Raw genomic sequence first — 26208 nt, 5'->3', positions numbered from 1 at the left:
CTCCAGTATTCTGGCCTGGAAAATTCCTGGACTTTATAGTCCATGGGGTTGCAAAGAGTCAGACAGGATTGAGCGACTTTCACTTTAATCTTATGAGGTTGGAGAATAGTGATAACACTGGACAAGTCACTTTACTGAGCCCAAGGTCTGTAAATAATGATGTTAATATTGTACTTAACAGCCTAGGGAATTTCTGGGGATTAATTTTTATAGGAAATAACACCTATGAAAGAATTAGTACAAAGCCTGATACATTAAAGGCACCCTAATATTAACTTGTTATTATTATTCTTTGTGTCACATACTGTATTTGCTAGTTTTCTAGGAAATAATATTGAATAAGACATCCCCGAGCAGTCTAGTGGTAGAGACGGATATGAGATTATGTATCCTGGTGTTTTGAATAAAATGCAGTAATTGATATAACACAGTTATGACAAAAGAGCCTCCCGTAAGTTTTCAATGCTTTTGGAACTGAAAATTTAGGGTTTTTTTTAGTATGGCATGCTCTTTCTCAGTCTTGGCTTCACATTAGAAATAGAATTGTTAAATCACATTTGAAAAACAAAACTGTTGATGAACAGGCCCCACCATAGACCTAATTAAGTCAGTATCCCATGGCTGCTGCCGTGTATGGTTTTTATTTGTTAAATAAATTTTCCCAGGTGATTCTGTTGTACCACCATGAGTCAAGAGCCAGTGCCTTAGATATTTCCTTCTCTTTTTCTTTGTCATTTTCCAGGATTATACTATACCATAGGCTAATTTCTTACTTTTTTCTTGACTTTTGAAACTTACATGATGACAGGTATTTAGAGTTTAAAATGCTTTTGTGATTTCATGAAAGCCTCACAATGGTCAATTTAAAAAAGTATTATCATCCCCGTTTTGCAGAAAAGATAGCCAAGGCTCAGAAAAACTACACATTAAGTAAAAGTTGGACTTAAACCCAGGTATTCAGAATCCAGTCTTTCTGATTCTACTGCATTTCTACCAGAAATATTCAACCAGTGTCGAAATACTTGAAGGTCTTCTCTTGCTGCTGTGTTTTCTATTGATACAGCTTTATGATCTGTTGAAAAATCTTGTTCATTGTTCATCTAGCTGAACCACTTGTGGTCTGTTTCTTTTATTCTGGCTCTAATGCTCTTGACCATACTTCCAGCCTTAGCTATAATTTCTTGAAATGCACTAGCCATTTCTCAGTCCTTCTATTACAACTTTTTCTTTTATGAAAGAATAGTAAACCCTTTCCTAATTTTTATTTCATCAGTAAGTCCCTGCCACCGAGTTGTTCTGGTACATATTAATTTAATATTGAAAACTAGTAACTATAAGTGTCCCTTGCTGTCCAAATCTGTTCTCTTTTCTAAATTTGGAACTTGAGAACTTGGACACGGGGACACCTGTGCTTGAGCTACCCTTTGTTTGGCTGTCGGTCTGGAAGGATCAAGGAGCTCTGTACCAGAATAACTCACTCGTCCTTATGGCCGAACGTGTACGTGTGAACAAGTGGTTTGTGGCGATCTCTGCAGTTCTCCTTGAGCTGTCTTTCCATCCTAGAAGGAAACTCCTTTCCCATTGCCTCCTTCCTCCTCTGTCTTTCTCCTCTCCTCCCCAGGGTCCCAGCTCCATCTTTCTGAGGAAGGAGAGGGAGCAGAGGGAGACCTTGGGGGGTGGGAGTGGAGGGCATTCCAATCGTAGGGAGCATGGAGGCCGTCCAGTCTCTTTCAAGGGCGGTAGTTGCCCCAGCTGGCTTAGTCCTGAGGGCCTCTTTGCCTCGTTTGCGCTGTTATGTGAATAGACCTCCCCGCCACAGGTGAAGACACAAGGAGGAAGGGCTGGATGAAGGTCACAGAGAGCCCTGTTGAGTGTGGCTGTGTCCTATACCCTGGCATGGAATTCTGTTTTACAGACATTTGTCACTGTTTTTTTATGGGTCGTATCTGCTTTTACGGTTTTCATCGATTAGTACCAATTGCATCCCCTATGTTTTTAGTTAGTTATTCATCAGCTTAAGTGTCTAGAAGGTCAGATACAAGAGATGAAACTTTTCTCAGGACAAGTGCTTATCGTTCTGTCCTTTCCAGCACAGCCCAGAAACCAAGTTTCAGTTTTATATCGTTCTCTTAAAATGTAAATATATTGTCCTCCCAAGTTCTTCTGTTCTTTTCCAGAATCGCTGAAAGTAAATTCTGTGTTCCTTCTGGCATAGAACCAAGGAAAGTGAGTGGTGATTTGGTTTGATGAGTTTTGGCAAGCTACCTTTTCTCCTGAAGAGTAAGCCAACTCCTGATCGTTCATGTCAGATATTGCCACATCCATTCCCCATGGAAGGAAATCACCAATAGCCATTGCTTTGTCATCTTTTTGGAGTTAGGTAAAGGATGTCTTGTACCAGTTACTGTATTTTCCCTGGAGCCCAGGATTCTGCTTCTTCAGTCCTAGGGCTATATGGAATGAAAGGACCTCATGTCAAATTTTTTTTTTTAAACTCCAGTTGGATAGACTTCATTCTTTTTCTTTTCTGCTTCCAACTCATTTCTGCCCCCGCCCCCCACCTTTAAGGGAGAAAAAACATTCTCTGTAGTTCTAGACTTTAAGGTTTTATTTGAAGTGTGAAGAGAAATTTTAAGAGGTTTGAAGGCTCTAAAAATGTGTTTTGACTTTTACTCATTGTTTAGTAACTAGATGTTAGGGATCATCTTGAATGAAAAATTGGAGAGATGGTTAGGTTTATTTATAGTAGTACGTAAAGTATTTAAAGCAGCAGTTTCCAATTTAATGTTTTTACAAATCAGCGTCACACCCAGATTCTGCAGAGTAGACAGACGTGTAAGGTTACACAGATGTGTGATTTTACAGATGTGTAATTTTAAGAAGGTTCATACTCTGTCATAGAAGTGACAAATTTATATGATTTCTCAGATGGCAGAAATATTTACAGATGACATATTCTATTGATAATCAACTTTTAAAAAACCTGCAAAACTAGAGGAGGATTAACTGTATGACATCAAATAAACTAAGATTTAATTAGAAAAAAAATGATAAAAGACAAATGACAACAGTGTCAGATGAGGCCCCAAAGAAAAACCAAATCACTTGCTGGTATTCTAGGGGCAGAGTTTGGGTAAAGATGTGAGATGCCGGGGTCTCTACGATGGTCCAGCTCAAGTGCTTCCTCGCGTGAGCAGCAGTCAGGTTCAGTGAGTCCCCGAGATAGCCAGCGGTGTGGGGCGGGGCCGTGCTGGAGCCCAGGCTCCTCGACTCCTATTACGTTTCCTCTTCTGTAACACACATTAAAGGATGGTTCCTAGATTATTCTGTGTTTTGGTTTGTCTGGGGAAGAAGTGAAACGATCCCAGTAGTCCCTTGGGTCTCTGCAGTGGGAAGAAGTCACCACTGAGAAGAGGGAAAGGAGCCTTTGTGTTGTGTTTGTTCAGTGAGGTTTCCTGTAAAATCTCCTTTAATTTGAGATGCTGTGATTTAGGATGGGCTTGGCCCTAGAGCAGATTTGGCTGTAGTTAGAGAGGGCTGTGGAAGTCCTGTTGCTTGTCGAGTCGTGCCCAACAAGAATCTTGCTGAGCAGCTTCAGCACAGCACCTTTTACACAGCGATTGGAGAAGTGCTGGATGAGTTGAAGTGATAACGGCAGGAAGCGTAAATCAAGTTTCATGCAATCTTGATAAAGAATTGAATGTTGTCCCCACCCTGAATTTGATGGACACTGTGCATAAAGTATCTGTTTTGACACATAGAGAAGCATTTTATTTCCGCTAATTAGTTTCTTAGGAAGCGTATGCTGGGAACTACCCCTCCTCTACTTTGGAAGTAAATAAAGGAGAGGGTCTTGAGCAGAAGCTGGTTATGCTGCCAGCATTTTGCGTGCCTCATCTATATGCCACGAGGCTTGTCTTTATCCCTGCTGAACCTAAAAGTTCCTCTTGGCAGTTGGCCTCTGCTTCCTCCAGAAAACAAAAACAGCGTTCCTGCCGTCCTGTCTATCACTTCTCTGAATCCGTGGCTATCCTTCCCTCCTCTGCTGTCTCTCCCTGCTCCTGTTAAAGGCAGTTCCTCTGCCTCTTTTCTGAGTCCTTCCTTCTCCCTTTACTGGAGAATCCTTTTGTCAAGGATGCCCTTTCTGCTAGCTTCTCCCCTCAGCACTTAAGTCCCTCTGTCCTGTAAGTGTGCCCTCTGGAGAAGTAGAGCATTGGTCTTCCTTCCTTTTATAACGCAGCTTCTTGGATATGCAGAGTGATATTCTTGGTACCGTTCAGCTGCCTTGCCTTTTCTCCTGTACCCTCTCTGATCTGTGTCACTGAAACGGAGCAGGAATCACTCTCTTGATTTGCTGTTCTGAAGTACCCCCCTCTGTGCTTGTTGAACCTGGCTTTCCTGCGGTGGTTTGAGTCGGTTCCATCCCCTTTAGGGTTCTTTTCCTGGGCCTGTGTGGTGCCACCCTCCTCTGGCTGTTCCCTAGGGTCCTCTTCTCGGGCTTCTTTTCTGGGACTTGTCCCTTCTATAAGATTCCGTCCCAGATGCCCACCTTTTCTCATTAAATGTTCCCTGGATTATTTCTCTATGCTCATAGGATAGAGTGTCTTCCCTGTGGCTCAGATGGTAAAGAACATGCCTGCAACATGGGAGACCCAGGTTCGATCCCTGGGTCGGGAAGATCCCCCTGGAGAAGGGAATAGCAACCCACTCCAGTATTCTTGCCTGGAGAATCCCACGGACAGAGGAGCCTGGAGGGCTACAGTTCATGGGGTTGCGAAGAGTTGGACACGACTGAGTGACTGACTCTTTCACTTTCACAGGATAAGTGTACATGCTCTGATTGAACTTACCAGCTCAGATCTTCTCCCTGAGCACCAGACCTCTCCTCACTGGGGATCCTGTGAGTCCCTCAGACTTAACTTGTTCAAAGTTCCGCAGGCCCCCGCCTCTTCCTCTGTTCCCAATTTCTTTATCCACCGAAGTCAGAAGCTAAGAACCTCGGTGTCATCCAGATGTCTTCTGTGTATCACTCAGTATAGCGTCATCGCTCATGGGTTTCTCTTCACGCCTGAATCAGCTGCAGGCTCACCTGCCAGTGCTGCTGACTTCTTTTCTTTCTTTCTTTTTACAGATTCATTTTTCTTTGCTAGGAGGTCTCTTTCTTCTGTGGATCACATTTTTCCACTGTCCATCACAATGGCTCTAGTTTTGATTCTGCTAAATGAGAAAATAATTATGGCCACAAGCCAAACCATTTCAAAATGGAGCAAGATGTCAAGTATGTGAGATGCTACAGAGGGATTGAGGAAAATGAAGGCTGAGAAAGAAGGAATTAGATTCGGGGACTGGGTGGTGTCAGACCTCTGGTGAGTTCTGTAGTGCAGTGATCTCGTTACCCACAATCCCCCTTTTTTATTCCTGCTTCTAAGGTGGTGTGCGCATGGTATCCTTCAGGTCACACAAATTCTTGTTTGTTCCCAGGGTCCTTCCTCTTCCTTGTTCACTTTATTCAGTTAGTGAGCTTTGCCCATGACACCTCCATATTCTCTCTCATTTGTGTCCCTTTAAATTTTTTCCTCCTTAAATTCGAATTTTGTAAATCATCTTTTTGTTACTCACATTGAATTTGATCATCAGTTTGGGATGGTTCTTCCTAAGTAAAGATTTATCCGTTTTCATCTCTGTTATCATTATCTTAATTAGAAAATACAGTGGACAGTTGTTAGTTCTTTGGCTTACTTTGTCATTCTTCAACTTTTGACACTGTTGATCACTCTTTCCTTAGCTGTCTGCTCTTGACTCTTGGGACTTCATTATCTTGATTTTCTTGCCACATGTTTGATGGCCTTTTCTTGGTCATCTTTAAGGGCCTCCTAAATAGAGCAGTCCTCTGGATTCTGTTCTCTGGCGGATCTCTCATGCTCTTGTCTGGACAGTGTCAGTCATACTCATGATTTCAAGGACCACTCATCCCTTCACCCCGAAATCCTTGTCCTGAGCACAGACTCTTTCACTGAGTGCAAGACCTGTTTTTTTCAGTTGCTTGCCAGGTATGTCCATTTGGAGGTTCCACAGAACTTCAGATATAGTGGATTCTGATAGGAACGCATCACTCTCTTTTCCAGACTTTTTTTTTTTTTGAAATCTTGTCATGATGAAGAGACCCAGCAGTGGCCCATCATTCAGATAAAGACACATGAATGACGCTAATGCCTCCTTCCTCATTTTGCACATTCGTTAGGTCACGTGCTTGGGTGTGCTAAGTCGCTTCAGTCGTGTCCAACTCTTTGTGACCCTATGGACTGTAGCTGTCCAGGCTCCTCTCTCCATGGGATTCTCCAGGCAAGAATACTGGAGTGGGTTGCTGTGCTCTCCTCCAGGGGATCTTCCTGACCCAGGGATCAAAGCCCATGACTCTTATGTCTCCTGCACTGGCAGGTGGGTTCTTTACCACTTGCACCACCTGGGAAACCCTCATTAGGTCACAAATCTTATCAGTTCTGCTGCCCCAATTTTGGAAGCGCTTTCAAATTCGCCCTCACAGACTTAGCTTAGACCCTTAATCTCGTCGCATAGTTTCATTTGTCTCCTAACTGTGCTTCCTTTGTGCAGTTGTCTCCCCTTCTTTCTCCCTGCTTTCAAATCCATTACTGATAGCTCACATTTGAGTGCTTATTATATGTCACTTATTTGTGAAATGTTTTGCATGTATTCACACTTAACCATCACACTAAACATTTATTATCCTTTTTACTTTGGAGCAGAGTAGGCCAGGCCTCACCAATAGTAAGCAGCAGGACAGAGGTCTGAATTCAGGCTATATGCTTCAGAGCCCGTGATCTTAATTTTAATTCACTGCTTTACCTGCAGCCTTTCACTGGCTACTCCTCTTTGCAAAGACTAGAATCTTTGGAAGCAAGTCACTGTCACAGTTCATATTCAAGGTGGTAGGGTTGGGGTTGTGGGGGTTAAGGTCCAGCTTCTGGAGGAGAGATTCTTGACACATTATTTAGAATTATTCTTTAAGGGAGATTTGCCTCTTCCTACTTATTTACTCAGTCGTTTACCTTATGTGGACTTATTTTATACTTTGGCTTATCATCCAACACCGTAATACTTACTTTTACCGATTCTCATTTTTTCTTTTACTTAAAAAAAAATTGAAGTTATAATTGGCATAGAACATATTGGTTGCAAGTTAACATAATGATTTGGTATTTGTAACAGTTCCTATATTTAAGATGTTCAAGTTTTAATCGTTGTTTTTTTTTTTTTTTCTGTTAGTGAATCAGAAGTGAATTTTTTTCCTATTAGAGGTCTTAGCATGCTGTTTTGATGGTTTCCTTTAGACCATGTTCCTAAAAGCAGGATTGTTGGGTTGGTGCATTTAAAGGTTTTTGGTGCACAGGTGGGGCTTTTCTGGTTTCATATCTGCTGTCTTTACAGGAAGTACTCACTAACACCCTTGAGATCTTGCATTCCTCTTTGGGATTATGGATGGTTTATCTTTAAAGCCAGAAACTTACTATTCATGCTGATTTATCTACCCGTTTTAGAGTATTGTGTCAAAAAATGCGCTGCAGTATCGGGGAAATTCCCAGCACGACGCCCAGGAGTTTCTGCTGTGGCTTTTGGACCGAGTTCATGAAGACCTCAACCACGCTGTGAAGCAGAGTGGCCAGCCTCCTCTGAAGGTAAGGGCACGCCCCTGGGGCACTCAGGGAGTGCTGAGCTGAATGGAGGAAGGAGGGAGTGTAAATTCTTCAAAGCTCCTCTGAGTAGTGGTTGCAGTTTGTAGTTAGTTAATACTGTGAAATTGACTAAGTGAGTTTCGTGGATACTTAGAGGCTGTCTCCCACTGCGCTGCCACCACCACCACTGTGCTGGCAGTTGTCAGGAGCAAGAGTCGCTGTCTCCAAGGAGCTTACACTCACGAGAGGGGACACATGTGCCTGTATACCTGTAGACTGACATTAGACTCAGTAAACTGTCTTTAAAGCAAAAATTTGCCTTCTATTCCAATGAGACATAGTCTGTAGATCACTGGAATGTGATCTACACACAATCAAAGAGGAAATGTATGGACATCTCTGCTGTTAGGATTAGACTTGAGTGTAGGAACTGAACCCTTAGAATATTCTTACTGAAAATCAGTGATTCATTATCAGTTTTTTGTTTAAATGTAGTCTTAATATGACAGACAAAATGATTTATGTAATGGAAATAAAGTGTTATTCTCCTCTCATAGCTTTAAAAAATTTTGATAATTCTATTCTGTACCTCAGATTTTAAATTTCTAGTTTTGGTAAGCTGTTAAATTATTCTGATTCAAGGTCGTTTGACCCTGAACATTCTGTACTGTCATATGACTGTGCGTTTGTAGCTGATTCTCCCTCCAGACTGAGACATACTCAGGATCAGGCGCTGTGTCTTACCTCTCTTTGCATCCTTATGCCGTTTGCAGCTCTCTCTGCACGAGGTACCTGATGCTCAGTAACTAACTGTGGTGATGGGGAGGGGCATGAAAAGCTTAGGTAAAGTGTGAGTAGAATGATTAGGCCTAAGTAGGCAGCAGAGCTAATAGGTGCTAGAGAATAAATTCCCTTTAGGCAGGAATTGCTACTTTTGAATGGTTGAGATTATTCCCTGGAAGAGGTTGGAGGGAGCCTGTTGAGAGCTGGAGGAAGATTGCAGCGCTCAGGGGAAGGACTGCCCAAGGGCCTGGATGGTGTGGAGAGACGGATAAGCGCTGTGTCTGGGAGAGCCTGTGAGGCCATGAGTCCATGCGACCCACGTCCTGGCAGCTGTGTTCTGGTTCCTTGAGCAGGTGCCTGGCAGCTGTGTTCTGGCCCCTTGAGCAGGTGCCTTTCCCTGAAACATCTGGATCTGATGCAGATCTGGCAAAGGCAGTCTGGGACATTTGTGACATCTTTAGGCTCATCATCAGTCGAGACCTGGCACTTCTAGTCTGTGAAGTTGTACTTTATTTTTCTTTTAGCCACCATCAGAGACTGATATGATGCCCGAGGGACCATCTTTTCCTGTCTGTAGCACTTTTGTACAAGAACTTTTTCAAGCCCAATACAGGTATGAGCAAATTAAATTTCCCTGATGTTGTCTGCTTATATAGTTCGAGGTGATCTTAATGGGAGTGTCTTACATTCTTATTTTTGAAGATCTTCTTTGACGTGTCCTCATTGTCAGAAGCAGAGCAACACCTTTGATCCTTTCCTCTGCATTTCTTTGCCAATTCCTCTACCCCACACAAGGTAAGAACAGAGTTAATCAAATTAAAACTGTGTTCCTATATGTTCCTTTTCTTCCGTAGGCTCCTCTATTGGGGCTTCTTACATATTTAGACAAGTAATAGCATTAGTGATAAATTGAATACAGGCATTATTAAGGCCTTAGAGAAATTTATAAATGCCAGTCTGAGCCTGTGGGGTCGGCAGGTACATGGGGCAGGCAAGTCTTTTTGGTTGGTCTGGTTGTATTTTGTTCAGCTGGTTGTCCACCTGTAGTATGGGAGCTGGAGAAGGTTGTCGAATGCCTCCTAGAGCCTCTCGAGACCTTGCATTGCACTTTTAAATTAGCTGTTTTATTTGCACTGTTCCTCAAAAAAAAAAGTTACGCTGTTTTAAAGAAACCACAAGGCACAGGACCAAGTATTAGTACGCTGTATGGTGGTTTTAGAAACGCTGCCCTTCCCAAGGCGTTCTTCAGCGCTCTCACAGGGGCCCGTGGGCACACGTCCATCTCCTCCGCCATCTTGAGCCGGTTCTCTCGAGTTGTTGATTATCGATGGATAGTTCTGCATGGGTCCAGCTGAAGGTGTGGGTTTGCTTTAGTGCTATTGATTTCATGTCAGAGTTGTTTTGCTCGTTCATTTTAGTTGAAGTAAGTGACTAATGAGAAGATCTGACTTTGATCTGCACAGGCCTCTCTATGTCACCGTAGTGTATCAGGGGAAGTGCTCTCACTGCATGCGGGTTGGTGTGGCCGTGCCTCTGTCTGGGACTGTCGCCAGGCTTCGGGAAGCAGTGTCCGTGGAAACAAAGATCCCCACTGATCAGGTAATAAGCTTGCTAAGACCGAAGACACACGAGCCACAAAAATACTGCTTTCTCTTCTTCTGGAATTATTTTTTTTAACAGTTCTCAGCCAAACATGGTTGGATAGAAATTTAAAACTAGTTGCTTGTACTGTTAAAGGAAAGATAAAAACATCGAGATCCAAAAGAGAAAAATATACACAAAAAACTTTTCGTGCTTCATTTAATTGTGTGTATATATATATTTAAAAGGAAAAGCTGTGACTTTACACCAAGACCTTCTTTCAGCTTTGTTTATAGAGTATAATTAATTAAACCACCACCACCTTAAATCATTCTGTGGATGCTCATGTGGGCCACAGGGAGAGCATCCTGTGGTATTTGAAGGTCAGAGGCTTAGAAAACCCAACCGGTTGTTCTTGAAAATCCCTTCCCTTTATGGTGAAAAGAATGAGAATATTGTTAGTACTGTACATACAGGGGTCAGTGTGGTTTATTTTCTGATTAGAGTGTTTTACCTTGTTTAGATAAAAAAAAGGAAAGTTGTAACCCCCTCCAACCCCCAACCTTTCTTTTTTGGGTAAATATTTGATACACAGTTGTATTGACCCAGAATAATTTTGGCCTGTTTGTGACTTGACATACTTTTACATACCTCTTTTACTCAATTCACTGTTAGAGTTTTATTTGGGAAAAAATTCCCTATTTAAAATTTACCAAGGAAAGATGATTCAGTGGCTGAACGGCTTTTCCCTAGATAACTTCTGAATGCTGCTATGTAATCAGGTAAATAATGAAGGTGTTTTGTATTTTGGCCTCCTGTGACCTCATCTGGGAAGTATTGCAGTAAAACATACCACCAGCAGTGCTGCCCTGATGCAGCAATATTTCATATTTTCGTAGGCCAAGTGCTCACAGATTGATAAAATGTTCGTGATTTTCCTTACTTTGAAATGCCCGTTCATTCTTTTTTTTGTAAATTCAAGGTGAGGCGAAAGATAGAGGGAGGCTTCGGTGTGTGTCTGAGGCTAATCTGGTTGTATCTTTAAAGCCTGCAGTGCTGTCTGGCTCTTTTTGCATTGTTTAAGTGAGTGGTATAATTACAGGTTTGTTTTTGACCTCAGCTTGCTGGAGAAAGTGACGTATACTTGGACGTTCACCTGCAGGAAAACAGTGTGTTCATTAAAATCATTAGAAGAGAAATGTGAGAGGATTGTTTTTCTTGGATTGTTTGTGGACTGTGCCACCAAGCCCCTTTCACCTCATTGACTCCTAGTATGTCTGTGATAGTAGAGGGGGCCTTAGGGGCCCAGTCCAACCTCCTCATCTGAAGGAGGCCTAGAGAAACCACGTGACTTGTTCAGGGTCACGGGGCTGGTTGGTGGCAGGCCAGAACTGGAACCTCTTCAGGCCTGGTCCAGTCCTTTTTCACTGGACAGTGCTGCTGAGTGTGTAGTGAGGTCTCTACGTGTCTCCGTTGTCTTTTTCCCCATCTTTTAATTTTCTTTCTTTATAAAGTAGTCAGCCATTTCAGAAGCTTAATAAAAGTTAGTGAAAATGAAAGTACCTTGTATTAAGGATCTTAGAACTAAGGCTTATTAACTTTACTACCGTGTTGTATATTCGTTTATGTTTTGTCTTGTGCTTATATTTATTTACTATTTTACGAAAATGGAACCGTGTACTCATACTTTTCTTTTGCGACTTTCACTATTTACTTAGGAGATCTTTCCATGTTAGTGCAAATATCTGTAGCTTATTCTTTGCAAAAACTTTATAATTCCAGTAGAACTATAGTATAGTTAACTAGTTCCTTTTGTTGGGCATTTGAGTCAATTTACTTTTTTTTTCCAGTACAAATCTCTAGGTTATTTGACATTTTTTAATCCGAAAAGAAGAAAATTTAATGGTAGAAAATCTCAGAATCAGATGTAGACTCTTACCATTGCTGTGAGGCTGGATAGTTGTATAACCTTAGGCAAGTCACTCCATCTCTCTTTAGTTTCTTCTCCCTGTGAAACAAGGGCTTTAGACTTTGTAAGTGCTGACTCTCTTCACCAAAGCTGGATATAGTGCCCCAGCACTCTGAAATCAGAGTTTGTTGTTATAAAACCGCAGAGGATATTGTGCTTCCAAGACTCTCTTATTAAGGGCAGATCCCCCAGGCGTGATGAGGTGTTTCCATGCCCTCAACTCCCCTGCAGACCTGCTGATCTGGAGAAGTTCACAGCTGGATTAGGAGATCAATTCTTACTGACTTTCCAGTTACCCAACTATTTGCATTTTTCCCGTTTTTAGATTGTGTTAACAGAAATGTACTATGATGGGTTCCATCGTTCCTTTTGTGACACAGACGACCTGGAAACAGTCCATGAAAGTGACTGCATTTTTGCCTTTGAGACTCCAGAAATATTTAGGCCTGAAGGAATTCTCAGTCAAAGAGGTAAATGAGCATCTGTTTCCCTAATACCACCTGGGTTTGCAGGTTTAACAACTGTCTACTCTTTTAGCTTATTGTATGATGGTATAATTTTTTGAAATTGTGGTGAAATACACTTAACATACCTTTTTATGATGGTATCCATTTTAGGTAACATATTTCCCTCGAAGAAGGTAATTCTTGAAAAGAACTTTGTTCCTGGCCTTAGGTTCTTCAGTTCCTAGGGCTTCTGTTCTTTTTACTCTGCCCCAGGGGTTGTCAAGGCATCAGTGTCACCTGGGAACTGATGAGAAATGTAAATTTTTAGGTGCCCCTCTAGACCTACTGAGTGAGAAACGTTGGGGGCAGAGCCCAGCAGTCAATTAACAGGTGATTCCGATGCAGGTGAAAGTTTGAGAACTGCTGCCAGTCTTACCAGTTTTTTGCACTGGTGATTTTTAGAACTAAACTCTCCTCTAGCCCCTACTTTTCTTCTGGTTGCGTGCCCTGACTCTCAGCGGTCCACTGGAATCTCTGCTTAGAGCCCCGCAGCATCTCACACTGAGCATTTCTTTCTAGCTCCTCTTGTGTTTCTTCTGTGGAGTATCACTGTCCTTCTTTTCACCCAAGCTTGGCCCAAGTACTTTTCTCTTGGATTTTGACTTAAATTCACAACTGATCAAATACTCTGTAGTTTTCCTCTTCATTCTACTGCTGCTGACACGGTGCAGACCAGTCTCAACTGGGCTTTTCTAGTAATTTCTTTACCCTTGGGCTTTCTCTTGTTCAATTATTTCTTCACAGTGCTACCAGGCTTATTCTTACATAGAGTTCTGATCATGTTACATGCTTATTGATGTCCCAGTGGTTCCCTTTTGTCTGCAGTTAAGTCTAAATACCTTGGAAGAATGCCTGGCCCCTTTTGTCTGCATTTAAATCTAAATACCTTGGATGAATGCCTTGCTTTTTCTCTAGCCTCTCTACTATTAGGTTGGTGCAACAGTAATCACAGTTTTTGCATTGTTGAAATTGGCCATTTGATAAATTGGAATACATTCTAAATAAATGTGGTGATTATTTTTATACATCATTTTAATGTGTGTTTCTTGCTTTGTGTTTTTTTTTTGTTTGCTGTTTATTTTATATTTATTTTAGACTATGGAAAGGATGTTAGACAAAAAGCAGATTCGAGCGATTTTCTTATTTGAGTTCAAAATGGGTTGTAAAGCAGTGGAGACAATTTGCAACACCAACAACACGTTTGGCCCAGGAACTGTTAACAAATGTACAGTGCAGTGGTGATTCAAGGTGTTTTGCAAAGAAGATGAGAGCCGAGAAGATGCGCCTAGTGATCAGCCATTGGAAGTTGACGGTGATGATTGAGAGCCGTCATCAAAGCTGATCTTACGACTACATGAGAAGTTGCTGAGGAACTCAGTGTTGACCATTCTATGGGCATTCAGCATATGAGGCAACTTGGAAAGGTGAAAAAGTGCAGTAAGTGGGTACCTCATGAGCTGACTGGAAATCAAAAACATCGTTATGAAGTATTGTCTTCTCTTATTCTACACAGCAACAACGAGCCATTTCTTGATCAGATTGTGACATACAATGGAAAGTGGATTGTAAACGACAGCTGGTGACGACTAGCCAGCTCAGTGGTTGGACTGAGAAGAAGCTCCAAAGCACTTCCCAAGGCCAACCTTGCTCCAAAAAGAGGTCACGGTCACTGTTTGGTGGTCTGCTGCCCATCTGAGCCACTTGAGCTTTTTGAATCCTGGCGAAACCATTACATCTGAGAAGTAGGCCCAGCAATTGATGAAAACTACAGTGCCTGCAACCAGTATTGGTCAACAGAAAGGGCCCAGTTCTTCTCCACAACAACAACTGACCACACTTTGCACAACCAACGCTTCAAAAGTTGAACGAATTGGTCTACAAACTTTTGCCTCATCCACCATATTCACTTGACCTCTCGCCAACCACCTACCACTCGATAAGCATCTCAACAGCTGTTTGCAGGGAAAATGCTTCCACAATGAATAGGATGCAGAAAATGCTTTCTAAGAGTTTTTATGCTACAGGAATAAACAAACTGATTTCTTATTGGCAAAAATGTGTTGATTATAATGGCTCCTATTTTGACAAATAAAGATATGTTTGAGCCTAGTTATAATGATTTAAAATTCGTGCTACAAACCCTTAATTATGTTTGCACCAACCTAATATATTCCATCTTCTTTCCCATGTACCCTATCCAGATTTACTCTTTATTCCTTGAACATGCTACATGCTTTTGTACTTTCCCTCCTGTTTGCTCTGCTGAAAATTCATTTCTGCAGCTTTTATTAACACCTACTCTGTCTCCCCTAAGCACACATTCCAGTCTCCTCATCCCACTCGTCCTAAGCAGCCACCGTTCTGCTTTCTGTCTCTGTAGATTTTTCTAGTCTAGATGTTCATATGAGTGGAATCATATAATATGTGGCCTTTTGTGACTTGTTTCTTTCACCTCACATAATGTTTCTAGGTTCATCCATTATAGCATGTATCAGTCCTTCAGTTCTTTTTATGGCTGAATATTATTCTGTTATATGTATATACCACATTTTCTTTATCCATTTTTCTGTCAATGGGCTTTTGAATTTCCACCTTTCGTCTGTTATGAAATAGTGTTGCTGTGACCATTCATGTACAAGTATTTGTTTGAATACCTATTTTCATTTTTTTTGGAGTATATACCTAGAAGTGTGAATGCTGGGTCATATGATAATTCTATGTTTAACTTTCTGAGAAATTGCCAGACTGTTTTTAATAGAAACGGCATCATTTTTTCCTTCCCACCAGCGATATATGAAGGTTACAGTTTCTCCACATTCTTGCCAATAATTGTTATTTTAGCCATCCTAGTGAGTGTGAAGTGATATGTCATTGTGATTTTTATTTGCATTTTCCTAATGATAAATGACGTTGGTCATCCTTTCATGCATTTTTAGGCCATTTCTTCTTTAGAGAAATGTCTATTCAAGACCTTTCCCTCCTTTAAACTTGGGTTGCTTATCTTTTTGTTTTTGAGTTATGTGTTCTTTATGTTTGCTGGGTACTAGACCCTTGACAGATATATGATGCAGATATTTCCTCCCATTCTGTGGGTTATCTTTTCACTTCCTTGATACTGTCTTTTGATGCATGAAAGTCCTTAATTTTGATGAAGTTTAGTTTATCTTTTTCTTCTTTTGTTGCTTTTGCTTTTGATGTCGTTTCCAAGAATCCATCACTAAAGCCAAGACCACGAAGATTTATCTGTTTTCTTCTAAGAAAACTGTAAGTTTTAGCTCTTAGATTTAGGTCTTAGATTCTTTTGAAGTTAATCTTTGTGTGTGGTGTGAAGTACCATTCTTTTGCATGTGAATGTTTGGCAGCCCCAGTACCATTTGTTGAAGAGATTTTTCTTTCCTCCTTGAATGGCCTTGGTGCCTCCGTTAGCGGTTCTCTTCTTCCTCTTTTCCTTCACCTCTGCTTCCGCAGGTCTCTGGTGCCTTTAGTCTCTGAACCTGTGGTAATTCTGTGTTGTGGGTTGGTCAGCTTTCCCCACTGCCAGCTTAGGATTCAGTTTTCTCTCTGTATTTTCAGGCATATGCTTTTGTTTTTTTTTTAAGTTGCTTTCTAATTTTAATTGCGTCATAGTGAAAGGCCAGAAAGCCTGTCCTCACTTCCCCAGCCCCACACTGGCAGACTGACTCCTGCTCTTCCGCGTTCCAGCGTGGCTGCTGCTGGTCTCTGACACTAGCGTGTTGTGTGGAAATGCTGGTTTCTTCTCTGTCCTTCCTACCATACTGTGAAATTCTTTGTAGCTGGGGCTGCATTTTGCTTCATCTTTCTGTACCCAGAAAGATGAGTATAATTCCTAATACATGGTCAGAGCCTTTCCCCAAATCCCCTTTCATATCCCAGTTGCTTAGGGTTAACACTGTTTCTATCTATAAATGAATTTGGTGAGGTCCATGGTTATATAAGTGCCTTTGTTGGAAGAATATAGCACTTAGCGAATATGTATAAGCCTCTGCTCTTTACAAAGGCCTCATCAGTATTTCGTTGATGACTGCGAGGCTCTTCTTTTCCCCATTTTACAGGAGAGGGAGCTGAGACTTAAAGAGGTTAGGTCAGGGGCCCAGGTCACACAGCTGGTAATGGTGGGGCTAGACTTTGAATGTGGAGCTTGATTTTTCAGCAGCTGAGTGTATCCTCTCATCTCGTTAGGAATCCTGATCACTTTTAGCAGAACAGGTCTTCCCAACCTTACCTCTGCTAAGAACCTAGGAAATGAGCCCATTAATTGTCTCAAATTCAGTATTTTCTCATACCAAAGTTTAAAATGGTTATGAAGTGAAACCTGCTGCTCTTTCGTGATTTCTTTATGGTATTTAAGCTTAAGAGGTTTTCTTTACTAGCTTGGTGAAGATTCAATTCTTCCTGATTTCTAGTTTCTGTGTTCTCATTTTTAGACTCTAACTAATTTGGAATGTATTTGGTATTAACTAGATTCAACAAATGCATAGTTAATACCAAAATAAATTTGTTCAATACCTGTTGCTGGGTATTTAGCTTATTGCTGGAGTATTGCTATGAATACTTTTGTGTAAACCAGCTTTTATTTTATTATCCTTCTGGTAATACTGTTATTATTTCTTTGGTGTGGTGGTGGTGGAGGGCTTCTTTTCTCCAGTTGGCATATCATTTCCTTAGGCTATCCTTCCAAAGGATTACGGAAATGAGCGGTTATTTAGTCAAGCACTTACTGAGCTAAGTGTAAGACCTTGTACTAGATGCTAACTTCCTCAGTATCTCTGATTGGCAGATAGCTCTGCTCTGGGGCATGTTCAAAGACCTGGATTTTGAAGACCTGCACAGGCCAGCACTGTGCTTGTCAAACATACATTTTTGTTCACTTTCAGTTCAGTTCAGTCGCTTAGTCGTGTCCGACTCTTTGCGACCCCATGAATCGCAGCACGCCAGGCCTCCCTGTCCATCACCAACTCCCAGAGTTCACTCAGACTCACGTCCATCGAGTCGTTGATGCCATCCAGCCATCTCATCCTCTGTCATCCCCTTCTCTTCCTGCCCCCAACCCCTCCCAGCATCAGAGTCTTTTCCAATGAGTCAACTCTTCGCATGAGGTGGCCAAAGTACTGGAGTTTCAGCTTCAGCACCATTCCTTCCAAAGAAATCCCAGGGCTGATCTCCTTCAGAAAGGACTGGTTGGATCTCCTTGCAGTCCAAGGGACTCTCAAGAGTCTTCTCCAATACCATGGTTCAAAAGCATCAATTCTTCGGCACTCAGCTTTCTTCACAGTCCAACTCTCACATCCATACATGACCACTGGAAAAACCATAGCCTTGACTAGACGGACCTTTGTTGGCAAAGTAATGTCTCTGCTTTTCAATATGCTATCTAGGTTGGTCATAACTTTTTATTGTAGATCAATCCAGTCTAGTTGATTAAAGTTCTGTAATGGCTGTGCGCGTCTTAGATGCCTGGGTCTAAATCAAAGAAAAGGAGCTGCCTTTGGAATGTTGAAGATTGTTCCACATATAGTGGTCTTTATTGTTTATTAAAAAAAATTTCGTTGCTGGTTGTATGGACTCACTTTAAGTCTGTCCTGGAGAGTCATCCTGCAGACTTGCCATTCTAAAACCAATATTCGTTGAAGTGAATCGTTTTAATGTTCAGTTTTTAAGGTAGGTAAGGCTAGTTTAAATGATATAATGGATGCCAAGAATTTTTTTAAGGGCTGGATGAGTAATCTCAAAGTCAGTCATTTGTTCCTCACTCAGTTGCCGTGTAAATAACATAATGACGACTTAACTTCTCTGATGGGTATGTTTTTTATAATGAAAGAAGAAAGACATTTGAAGAGATAAAGTAAGTTTTCATTTTATTTTAGGAATTCACTTAAACAACAACCTAAACCACTTGAAGTTTGGCTTGGATCATTATAGACTGTCTTCTACACAAGCAGCAGCAAAGCAGGGGAAAGCGGACTTGCCCCTCTCAAGAGCAGGAAGCGACAAGATCGTTCTGTTAGTGTGCAACCGAGCCTGCACGGGGCAGCAAGGGAAAAGGTGACAAGCAACTTACTTTCCAATACGTACAGAGACTTTAAAAGCCTAACATTTTCAAATATTTTAAAAAGGAGGGATTAAAAAATCCTTACTCTTGAGTACTTAATTTTTGATTCTGATATTTAGAAAGAGCATGTGTGTAAGTTGACCTGATTTGAGGGGTCGACACGGGGAGAATATAAAATTAGGATGATAGGATCTGAGTTAGGGTGGCTTTCAAGCTCACGTAGTTTTCAGAGGCACATTTCTTATCTGTATTTTCAGCTCAGGATCCTCCTGGAGCTCAAGACTTCTAGACCTGTATCCAGCTACTTTCTGTACAGCTTAAAAAAAGAAAATCTTAACAAAGCTGCTTGGAGGGCATGTGCACCTCAATCTTGTGTTCCAAGCTGAACTCATTGTCTTTCCCTATAAACCTGACCCTCCCATCATTTCCTGTTCCGGCAAATGGCACCACTGTTCATTCAGCTGTATTTAGTCAGACATTTGGGAGTTAGATATCTCTCTTAAATCTGTTTCCCTCTCTAAGGATTTATGGGAGTCTTAAGACTGTCTTTTAAAGTAACATTATCACACTAGTAATGTAACTTGAGTAATAACAACATATGGATGTGTTTCAGGGAGGAAGCATACAGTGTTTCTAATATTAGAGTAGCATTTATATTAACCTTTTAAAATGTTTTGAAATAAGTTTCTTATTTAAGAATGGAAAATAACATAAATGCAAAATGTGTTGATTTGTATATTTATGATGTTCATTAGCGAGTGTTTATAGTGTGTTGGGCACTATTCTAAACACTAGGGGTACAGCAGGATCTGTATTCTCTTGGTGCTTGCAACCTAGTTAGGACAGAGCCACTAAAGACAAGTAAACATTTAATTTCAGACAGTTATTGTTACTTTGAAGATATTAAAACATGCTGGTATGATAGAATGTGCTGGTGGGGGTCTGGCTGCTGCTGCTAAGTCACATCAGTCGTATCCAACTCTGTGCGACCCCATAGACAGCCGCCCACCAGGCTCCCTCGTCCCTGGGATTCTCCAGGTAAGAACACTGGAGTGGGTTGCCATTTCCTTCTCCAGTGCATGAAAGTGAAAAGTGAAAGTGAAGTTGCTCAGTCATGTCTGACTCTTAGCCACCCCATGGACTGCAGCCTACCAGGCTCCTCCATCCATGCGATTTTCCAGGCAAGAGTACTGGAGTGGGGTGCCATCTGGCAAAACTACATTAATGAGGAAAGTGAGGGAGGGCCTTCCTGAGGAGGCGGTAGCTGGGTCAAGCCAAGTGAGAAGTTGTGAGCTATGTGAGCCTCTGGGGAAAAGATCTCCTAAAGAGGGGACATTGAGTACAAAGTTGCTGAGATTATGGCTGAGTAATATTCCATTGTTGGAGAAGGCGATGGCACCCCACTCCAGTACTCTTGCCTGGAAAATCCCATGGTAGGCTGCAGTCCACGGGGTGGCTAAGAGTCATACATGACTGAGCAACTTCACTTTCACTTTTCACTTTCATGCACTGGAGAAGGAAATGGCAACCCACTCCAGTGTTCTTGCCTGGAGAATCCCAGGGACGGCAGAGCCTAGTGGGATGCCGTCTATGGGGTCACACAGAGTCGGACACGACTGAAGCGACTTAGCAGCGATATTCCATTGTATGCATATAGTACATCTTTATCCAGTCCTATGTCCATGGACATTTAAATTGCTTCCATTCTTGGCTATTGCAGATGTGCTGCAATGAATATTGGGGTGCATGCATCTTTTTGGGTTAGGGTTTTCTCCGGGTATTACTGGCTGAAAGGGAAGGGGAGGAATAAATTGGGAGATTGGGATTGACATACACATACAACTATCAATATATTTATAAAATAGACAGTTAATAAGGACCTACTGTGTAACAGAGTTCTACACAATACTCTAGCCTATGTGGGAAAAGGATTAACAAACGAGTGGATATATGTATATGTAAAACTGATTCATTTTGCTGTACACCTGAAACACAACATTGTTAATTAACTGTACTGGAATAAAAATTTTTTTGAAAAGATGCTGAAATTAGAAGGAGCTTGGCATGTTTAAGGACAGAAGGAAAGGCAGCTCATCAGACTTAATATAAAATAAAGAACTTATGGAATCCCTTTCATGATGCTGATCTCTTAAAAGTGAAGACATTGTCATATGAAAAATATGGCTGCTGATTTACACATCATGCTTATAACATATTTCACATCACAGTTGTTTTTAGGCAGGTAGGCTTACTGTTGAATTCTACTGTGAGTAAACTGGTACTTGTTAGGAGCAGGTTTCTTGGTGACATTAGCACCTCTGCTTTGGCCTAAGTCAGGCTCAGTCTGTGTATTCATTTGTTCATTCATTCATTCAGCGTCTGCTGTTTTCTAGGCATCGGCTCTTTGGGCTAGTAAGATAAATCAGTCATAGTGCCTGCTATCAGATAATGCAGTCTGTTGGTGGAGGCAGAATAAGCAGGTGGTATTTGCAGTGCAGCAGTGCTTGGTTCCCAGAGCTCAGGGTACCACTGGGTCCTTATATGGTTGAGTAGGAAATAGCTTAAGAGTGACAAGGCTTTTCCAGGCTGAGGGAGTTGACTGCCTGTTGAGGGTGTGAATTGGATGCATTCAAGGCAACAGTAGGTAGGTCTGAATGGCTGGGGCTTGGGTGAGGGTTGAGGCTAGACCAGTGCTCCCCAGCCTGGCTGCATCTTAGAACCACTTGGGGTGGGAGGGCCTAAAACAGTCTCAGTACTCAAACCACAGACCAGAGCAATTACAGCAGAATCTCATGGGCGTCACTGTATTTTAAAGTTCCCTTGCTTATACCAGCCTGTATGCGTGGCTGAGAACCACAGCTCTGCCTCTCATTCTCCCTGTGAGCTCAGCATGGGATAGGAAACCTGGCAGCGGCCACATGGCTTCTCCCCTTGACTAGAGCTGACTTTTAATGTCACTTGCTTGCCAGTGTCTTCCTCGTCAGACCACCAGGATATGGCTGCCTCCCTGCGAGGCCTCCCTCTCTCTCTATTCCTCTGGCACCTAACCCCTTACGTGTTTGATCCATGTTATTTGCTAGACTCACGTCCACGCCCACCTGCCTTCCCCACTGTCTCCACTAAGTCTGTCATCTTAGTACCTAATATCATGGTAGCATACTTTATTGGAAGCCATTTTGGTGTATACGTTGTTAAATTTCATTTATAAATCTGTTTCTCTTCTGATTCTTTTCATCCACTTAAGAGTGTTAAATTTCCTATTTGCTTTCTTTTGAAAACTGCCCTAAAACTAATTGTATTGTGATGCTATTTAAAAAGATCACGAGAAAAGAGTTACAGTATTGAAAGACTTGTCATACTTTTTAAGGTGATGACAGTTATTTGTGTATGTTAGATTTGGACTACCTTTTGTGCTGCACCTAGAGAAGACAATAGCATGGGACCTTCTGCAGAAGGAAATCTTGGAGAAGATGAAGTACTTCTTGAGGCCTACAGTTTGCATTCAGGTATGTAAGCCTTTTGATACTCCAGAATAGCATGTGTGTGCCCCATGCAGGAACAGTCACCGCAGTGAGATGGGAAGTTCAGACCTTTGACCTTGGGAAGACTAGCCACTGTGCTGGAGTGTTGGGGAGCCCCAGAGAAAAGCTCCTTAGCAGAATCTGCATTCAGGTTTTCCAAACTGAGAACTTATCCCTTGTTTTATGAAGGGAGCTGGCTCTTGCAAAGTTTTCTGTGAACTGCCGGGTATTCCTTTATGTTTGTCTAACAAAGTTTAGCACGTGTTCAGCTTTTGTAGAGAGAGAGATTTTGTAGACAAACTATGTTTTCAAAATTCTGACTACTTTGTTAAGGCGTCTGTGGGAAACTTAATGTTAAGCTAAAGCAGCATGTTACTTGTCTTGCATAACATTTGATATGTAAATTGCTTTTGGGTCAGTCCTATTTAACATGTCTTAGAGTGGCTCAGCAACCTCACGGAATATTGCAGAGAAGCATTTTATAGAACAGTGTGCTTTCCCGCTAACCTGGCTGGGAAATGCCCCTGTGAACCACATGCCCTGGAAGAGAAACCGAACCTGATTTGCCTTTGCTGTTTGATGCAGGTGTGTCCATTCAGTTTGCGTGTGGTCAGTGTTGTGGGAATAACGTACTTGCTGCCCCAGGAGGAGCAGCCTCTGTGCCACCCGACGGTAGAAAGGTAAAAAAAAAAAGATCACCTTCTAGGATTTCATGTATGCTTGTGTGTAATTTCTAGTGATTTCTGATGTAATTTCCGTAGAAGAGTGGTAGGTTCTTCAGGCTCATTTAGAAAGTAAACCCTTACTTTACTTTGATTCATATTTGAGTGGGATATGTTTTATGATCATTTTTGGAATCAGGAAAACCTAGAGTACTTACGTTAGGAAACTAAATTGGTCTAAGTCTCAGGATGATAGATGAATTTCACTTGCATATTCACCAAGATTGAAGTTTTCCAAAGTAGAATTCTAATCATAACAATTTCCTCCTTGAAATCCTTAAATGATAAGCCCAGTTTCTCTACAGTTTCAACCCTGACTGCTTCTTTTCTGTCAGGCCTCATTCTTTTCCCACTGTCTCAGACCTTCAGCAGCATCAAAGCGCTGAGGGTTGTTTGAATGTAACAGCACGGGTCTACATGGGCCTTCCCATGTGCAGCCTCTCTGTTAATAATTCCTTTCCTTTGAGACTCTCTTCACACGGTCCCCTCCCCCTGTTTGCCCCCAGAATTAGTCTCTCCCCTATGCTACTTCCGTGCTTTTTATACACTTCTGTCCTCTTACAACACTCTACTGTATTAATAAAATAATAGACATGTGTACACAGACACACTACACATATATGGATATACATAAAACACAGTATTGCCTCTATTATAATGCCTTTTCCAGTAAATATTGAAGTGCCTGCATTTCAGGATTCCAAAAAAGTATGCAACATAGTTCTGTTCGAAAGGAATTCACTGTTTGGCTTTAGAAATTAGAGTTAATCGATTAGATAATGATCTAAAACATTGCAAAAAATAAAAACTATTTGAGAAGTAATATTGACTGTTAATGCTGAGTGTTTCAGAAGATGGCTGAGGAGCCAAGGAGCTCAGGGGCAATAAATGAGGTAAAACTTGAGGGGTCCCTTGCAGGAAGGCATAGTTTACATTGGTGTGGGCACAGTCCCGGGACCAGGCATGATGTATGGAGGGAGGAGGAGAGAGGCAGACTTCGTTCTGATTGTTGTCTAGTCTCTGGTTTGGTGAGAAATTAGACAAAAATTGGAAAGATCATACCCTCTAAGAGTTACATGGATAGCCTTATAGTGTGGTACTAAATTTCTTCCCGTATCTTTATTTCCATGTTGAATATTTTAATTTAAGGATTTCTCAGTCCAGTTGTAATCAAATCATTAAATATGAGGTTATAATGGTCAGAAACTTTTTCTGATGGGAACCAATGATGAAGATTTTCAGCAATCACACTATGATTTCAGATGGTTCACATATTTAATTAAAATCATTTATTTAGAAAGTAATATGTGACTCTCTTCTCTATCCTGTAGGGCACTAAAATCTTGTGGACCAGGTGGTACTGCTCATGTGAAATTAGTAGTAGAATGGGACAAAGAGACAAAAGATTTGTAAGTATTTTCTTACTTAGTGTTTATATAGTCAATTGTCTTGATGCTTATTTTAATAGCATACGTTTGAGCTTTCAAATTAGCTGAAACACAAACCTCTCTTTTCTTCAGCTAACTATCCAAGTGTATTGCTAATCCTTTATTTAAGCAATGTATTATTTCTCTCCTATACATTCTGTTGTCTGGATCCCCAAATCTTAGAATATTTGTTTGCTGGTAATGAGACAGAAGCTATATATTCAAATTACTTTGGTCATTATTACAGGCCCATTAACTCTAGCTGCTGCTGCTGCTACTAAGTCACTTCAGTCATGTCTGACTCTGTTCAAGTTACGCCAAAGGCATGCCCTTTAATACAAAAGGATAAGAATATATGAATTAATCAGCATAGTGTGTGGCTAGTCACGGAAAAACCAACTGCAAATTATCTCTTGAAAATGACTTTGTAGATTGAAAACTTTTCAAGAACATTTTGGATCCTGGAAAAGCTGGATTGCCCCTTTGCTGTCTTACATGGTGATCTTCTCAGTTACGAATTTACAGGCAGGTTGTGAAGCGGTTAATCCTACTCTCGTGTCAGTTTGCATGACCGTCTCTGATGCGTGCTTTTCTGCCCCTCACTGCAGTTTGTTTGTGAATACTGAAGATGAGTATATCCCTGATGCCGAAAGTGTCCGGCTACAGAAGGAGCGTCACCATCAGCCTCAAACTTGCACTTTATCCCAGTGTTTCCAACTCTACACCAAAGAGGAGCGGGTAAGGGTGGGCAGCGTTCGCTGGGTGATGAGGGTAGTAGGGAGGCACCAGCGTGGGATGACCCTGGGGAAGAACAGATTATGCCCGAGATGACCTCAAGAATTGGTTGCATTTATGTAGCTTCTGCACATGTGTTAGTGTTAACACGCATCTTAGTGTTAATCCTTTTAGGACTTTAACAAAAAGGAGTTTAAATTTCTGGAATTTCTGGGAAAAAATGTTCTAGACACATATCTTTGTATAGTTCTTTTTTTTCCTCCTTTTTAATAGTTAATGATTGTGTTATTTTTTTTTTTTTTTGGTTTTAACTTTGAGATTAAATTATTTTCCTTTGTAACTAGGTCAGTGGTTCTCAACTTTTTGGTAGTGAGAACATAGATGCCAGGACTTATTAAAATTAATTAAAATTGAAAATTCAGTTCCTTAGTTGCATTAGCCACATTTCAAGGGCTCAGGAGACACTGTGGCTGGTTGCTTTTGTTTTGGACAGTGTAGATATAGACGTACATCTGTACAGTGTAGGACAGTATGGTTTAGACCACTTAGCACAGTGCTTTGCATGAGGGTGTACTTATTTTGTCCTTTGACCAGTAATGTCACTGATGTTGCATTTCTCAATAAAGGTGAACTTGTCTTCTCCCAGTGTGTAGTCATGACAAGTTCAGCATGTCCCAAACAGCCAGGATTCAGGTTATCAAAAGAATTTAGAGCTACTCCACCACAGGCCAGAGTCAGCTTCTCCACCTTGCTCTTAGCTCTGTGCACAGCTTCTAGGCCTTCTTTAGCAAGAGCATTTAAGGTGAAGGAGTCAGTTCCCTTTTGATTAACAATAGCACACCTTTTAAGTCACAGCCACACTTTATTTTGTAAAGTTTTATTACTTTTAAAACTCCATCTTTAGTGAATTTTCTTTACTAATTTCTCTCTCTCTCGCCCCTGCACTCTTATTTTTAAAAAGCCAGAATTCACTTCTGTTTTTTTGTATTCTAATGGCACATTGCATATAAGGATATATGCATCTTTTACTTTTTTTTTTTCCACATCAGGATGGCATGTCCCATCATCCAAAACAAGATCTCTGATTAAGCTTATGTAGTTTCAGGTTTATGTTCCATCTCCATGATCTCAACCATGAAGGGGTCACTATGTTTATCTTTTTTGTTAATGACCAAGATGGAATCTACTGCTGCTTCTGTTAAA

General features: G+C 41.3%; 1 protein-coding gene across 1 annotated transcript in view; it reads left to right on the top strand.

Annotated features, from left to right (window-relative positions):
- USP31 (ubiquitin specific peptidase 31) overlaps window positions 1-26208 on the top strand; it is an 80462-nt gene that overhangs the window by 31602 nt on the left and 22652 nt on the right. Inside the window, exons 2-11 of the mRNA XM_069570348.1 lie at window positions 7557-7694; window positions 8999-9087; window positions 9177-9269; window positions 9938-10073; window positions 12350-12494; window positions 18416-18593; window positions 21995-22106; window positions 22707-22801; window positions 24175-24252; window positions 24879-25008. Of these exons, the coding sequence (XP_069426449.1) occupies window positions 7557-7694; window positions 8999-9087; window positions 9177-9269; window positions 9938-10073; window positions 12350-12494; window positions 18416-18593; window positions 21995-22106; window positions 22707-22801; window positions 24175-24252; window positions 24879-25008 (1194 nt within the window). The remainder of the gene's footprint in view (window positions 1-7556; window positions 7695-8998; window positions 9088-9176; window positions 9270-9937; window positions 10074-12349; window positions 12495-18415; window positions 18594-21994; window positions 22107-22706; window positions 22802-24174; window positions 24253-24878; window positions 25009-26208) is intronic.

The sequence above is a fragment of the Ovis canadensis genome, chromosome 24, assembly GCF_042477335.2.
Source record: "Ovis canadensis isolate MfBH-ARS-UI-01 breed Bighorn chromosome 24, ARS-UI_OviCan_v2, whole genome shotgun sequence".
Classification (NCBI taxonomy): domain Eukaryota; kingdom Metazoa; phylum Chordata; class Mammalia; order Artiodactyla; family Bovidae; genus Ovis; species Ovis canadensis.
This window is presented reverse-complemented; position numbering and strand designations above follow the sequence as displayed.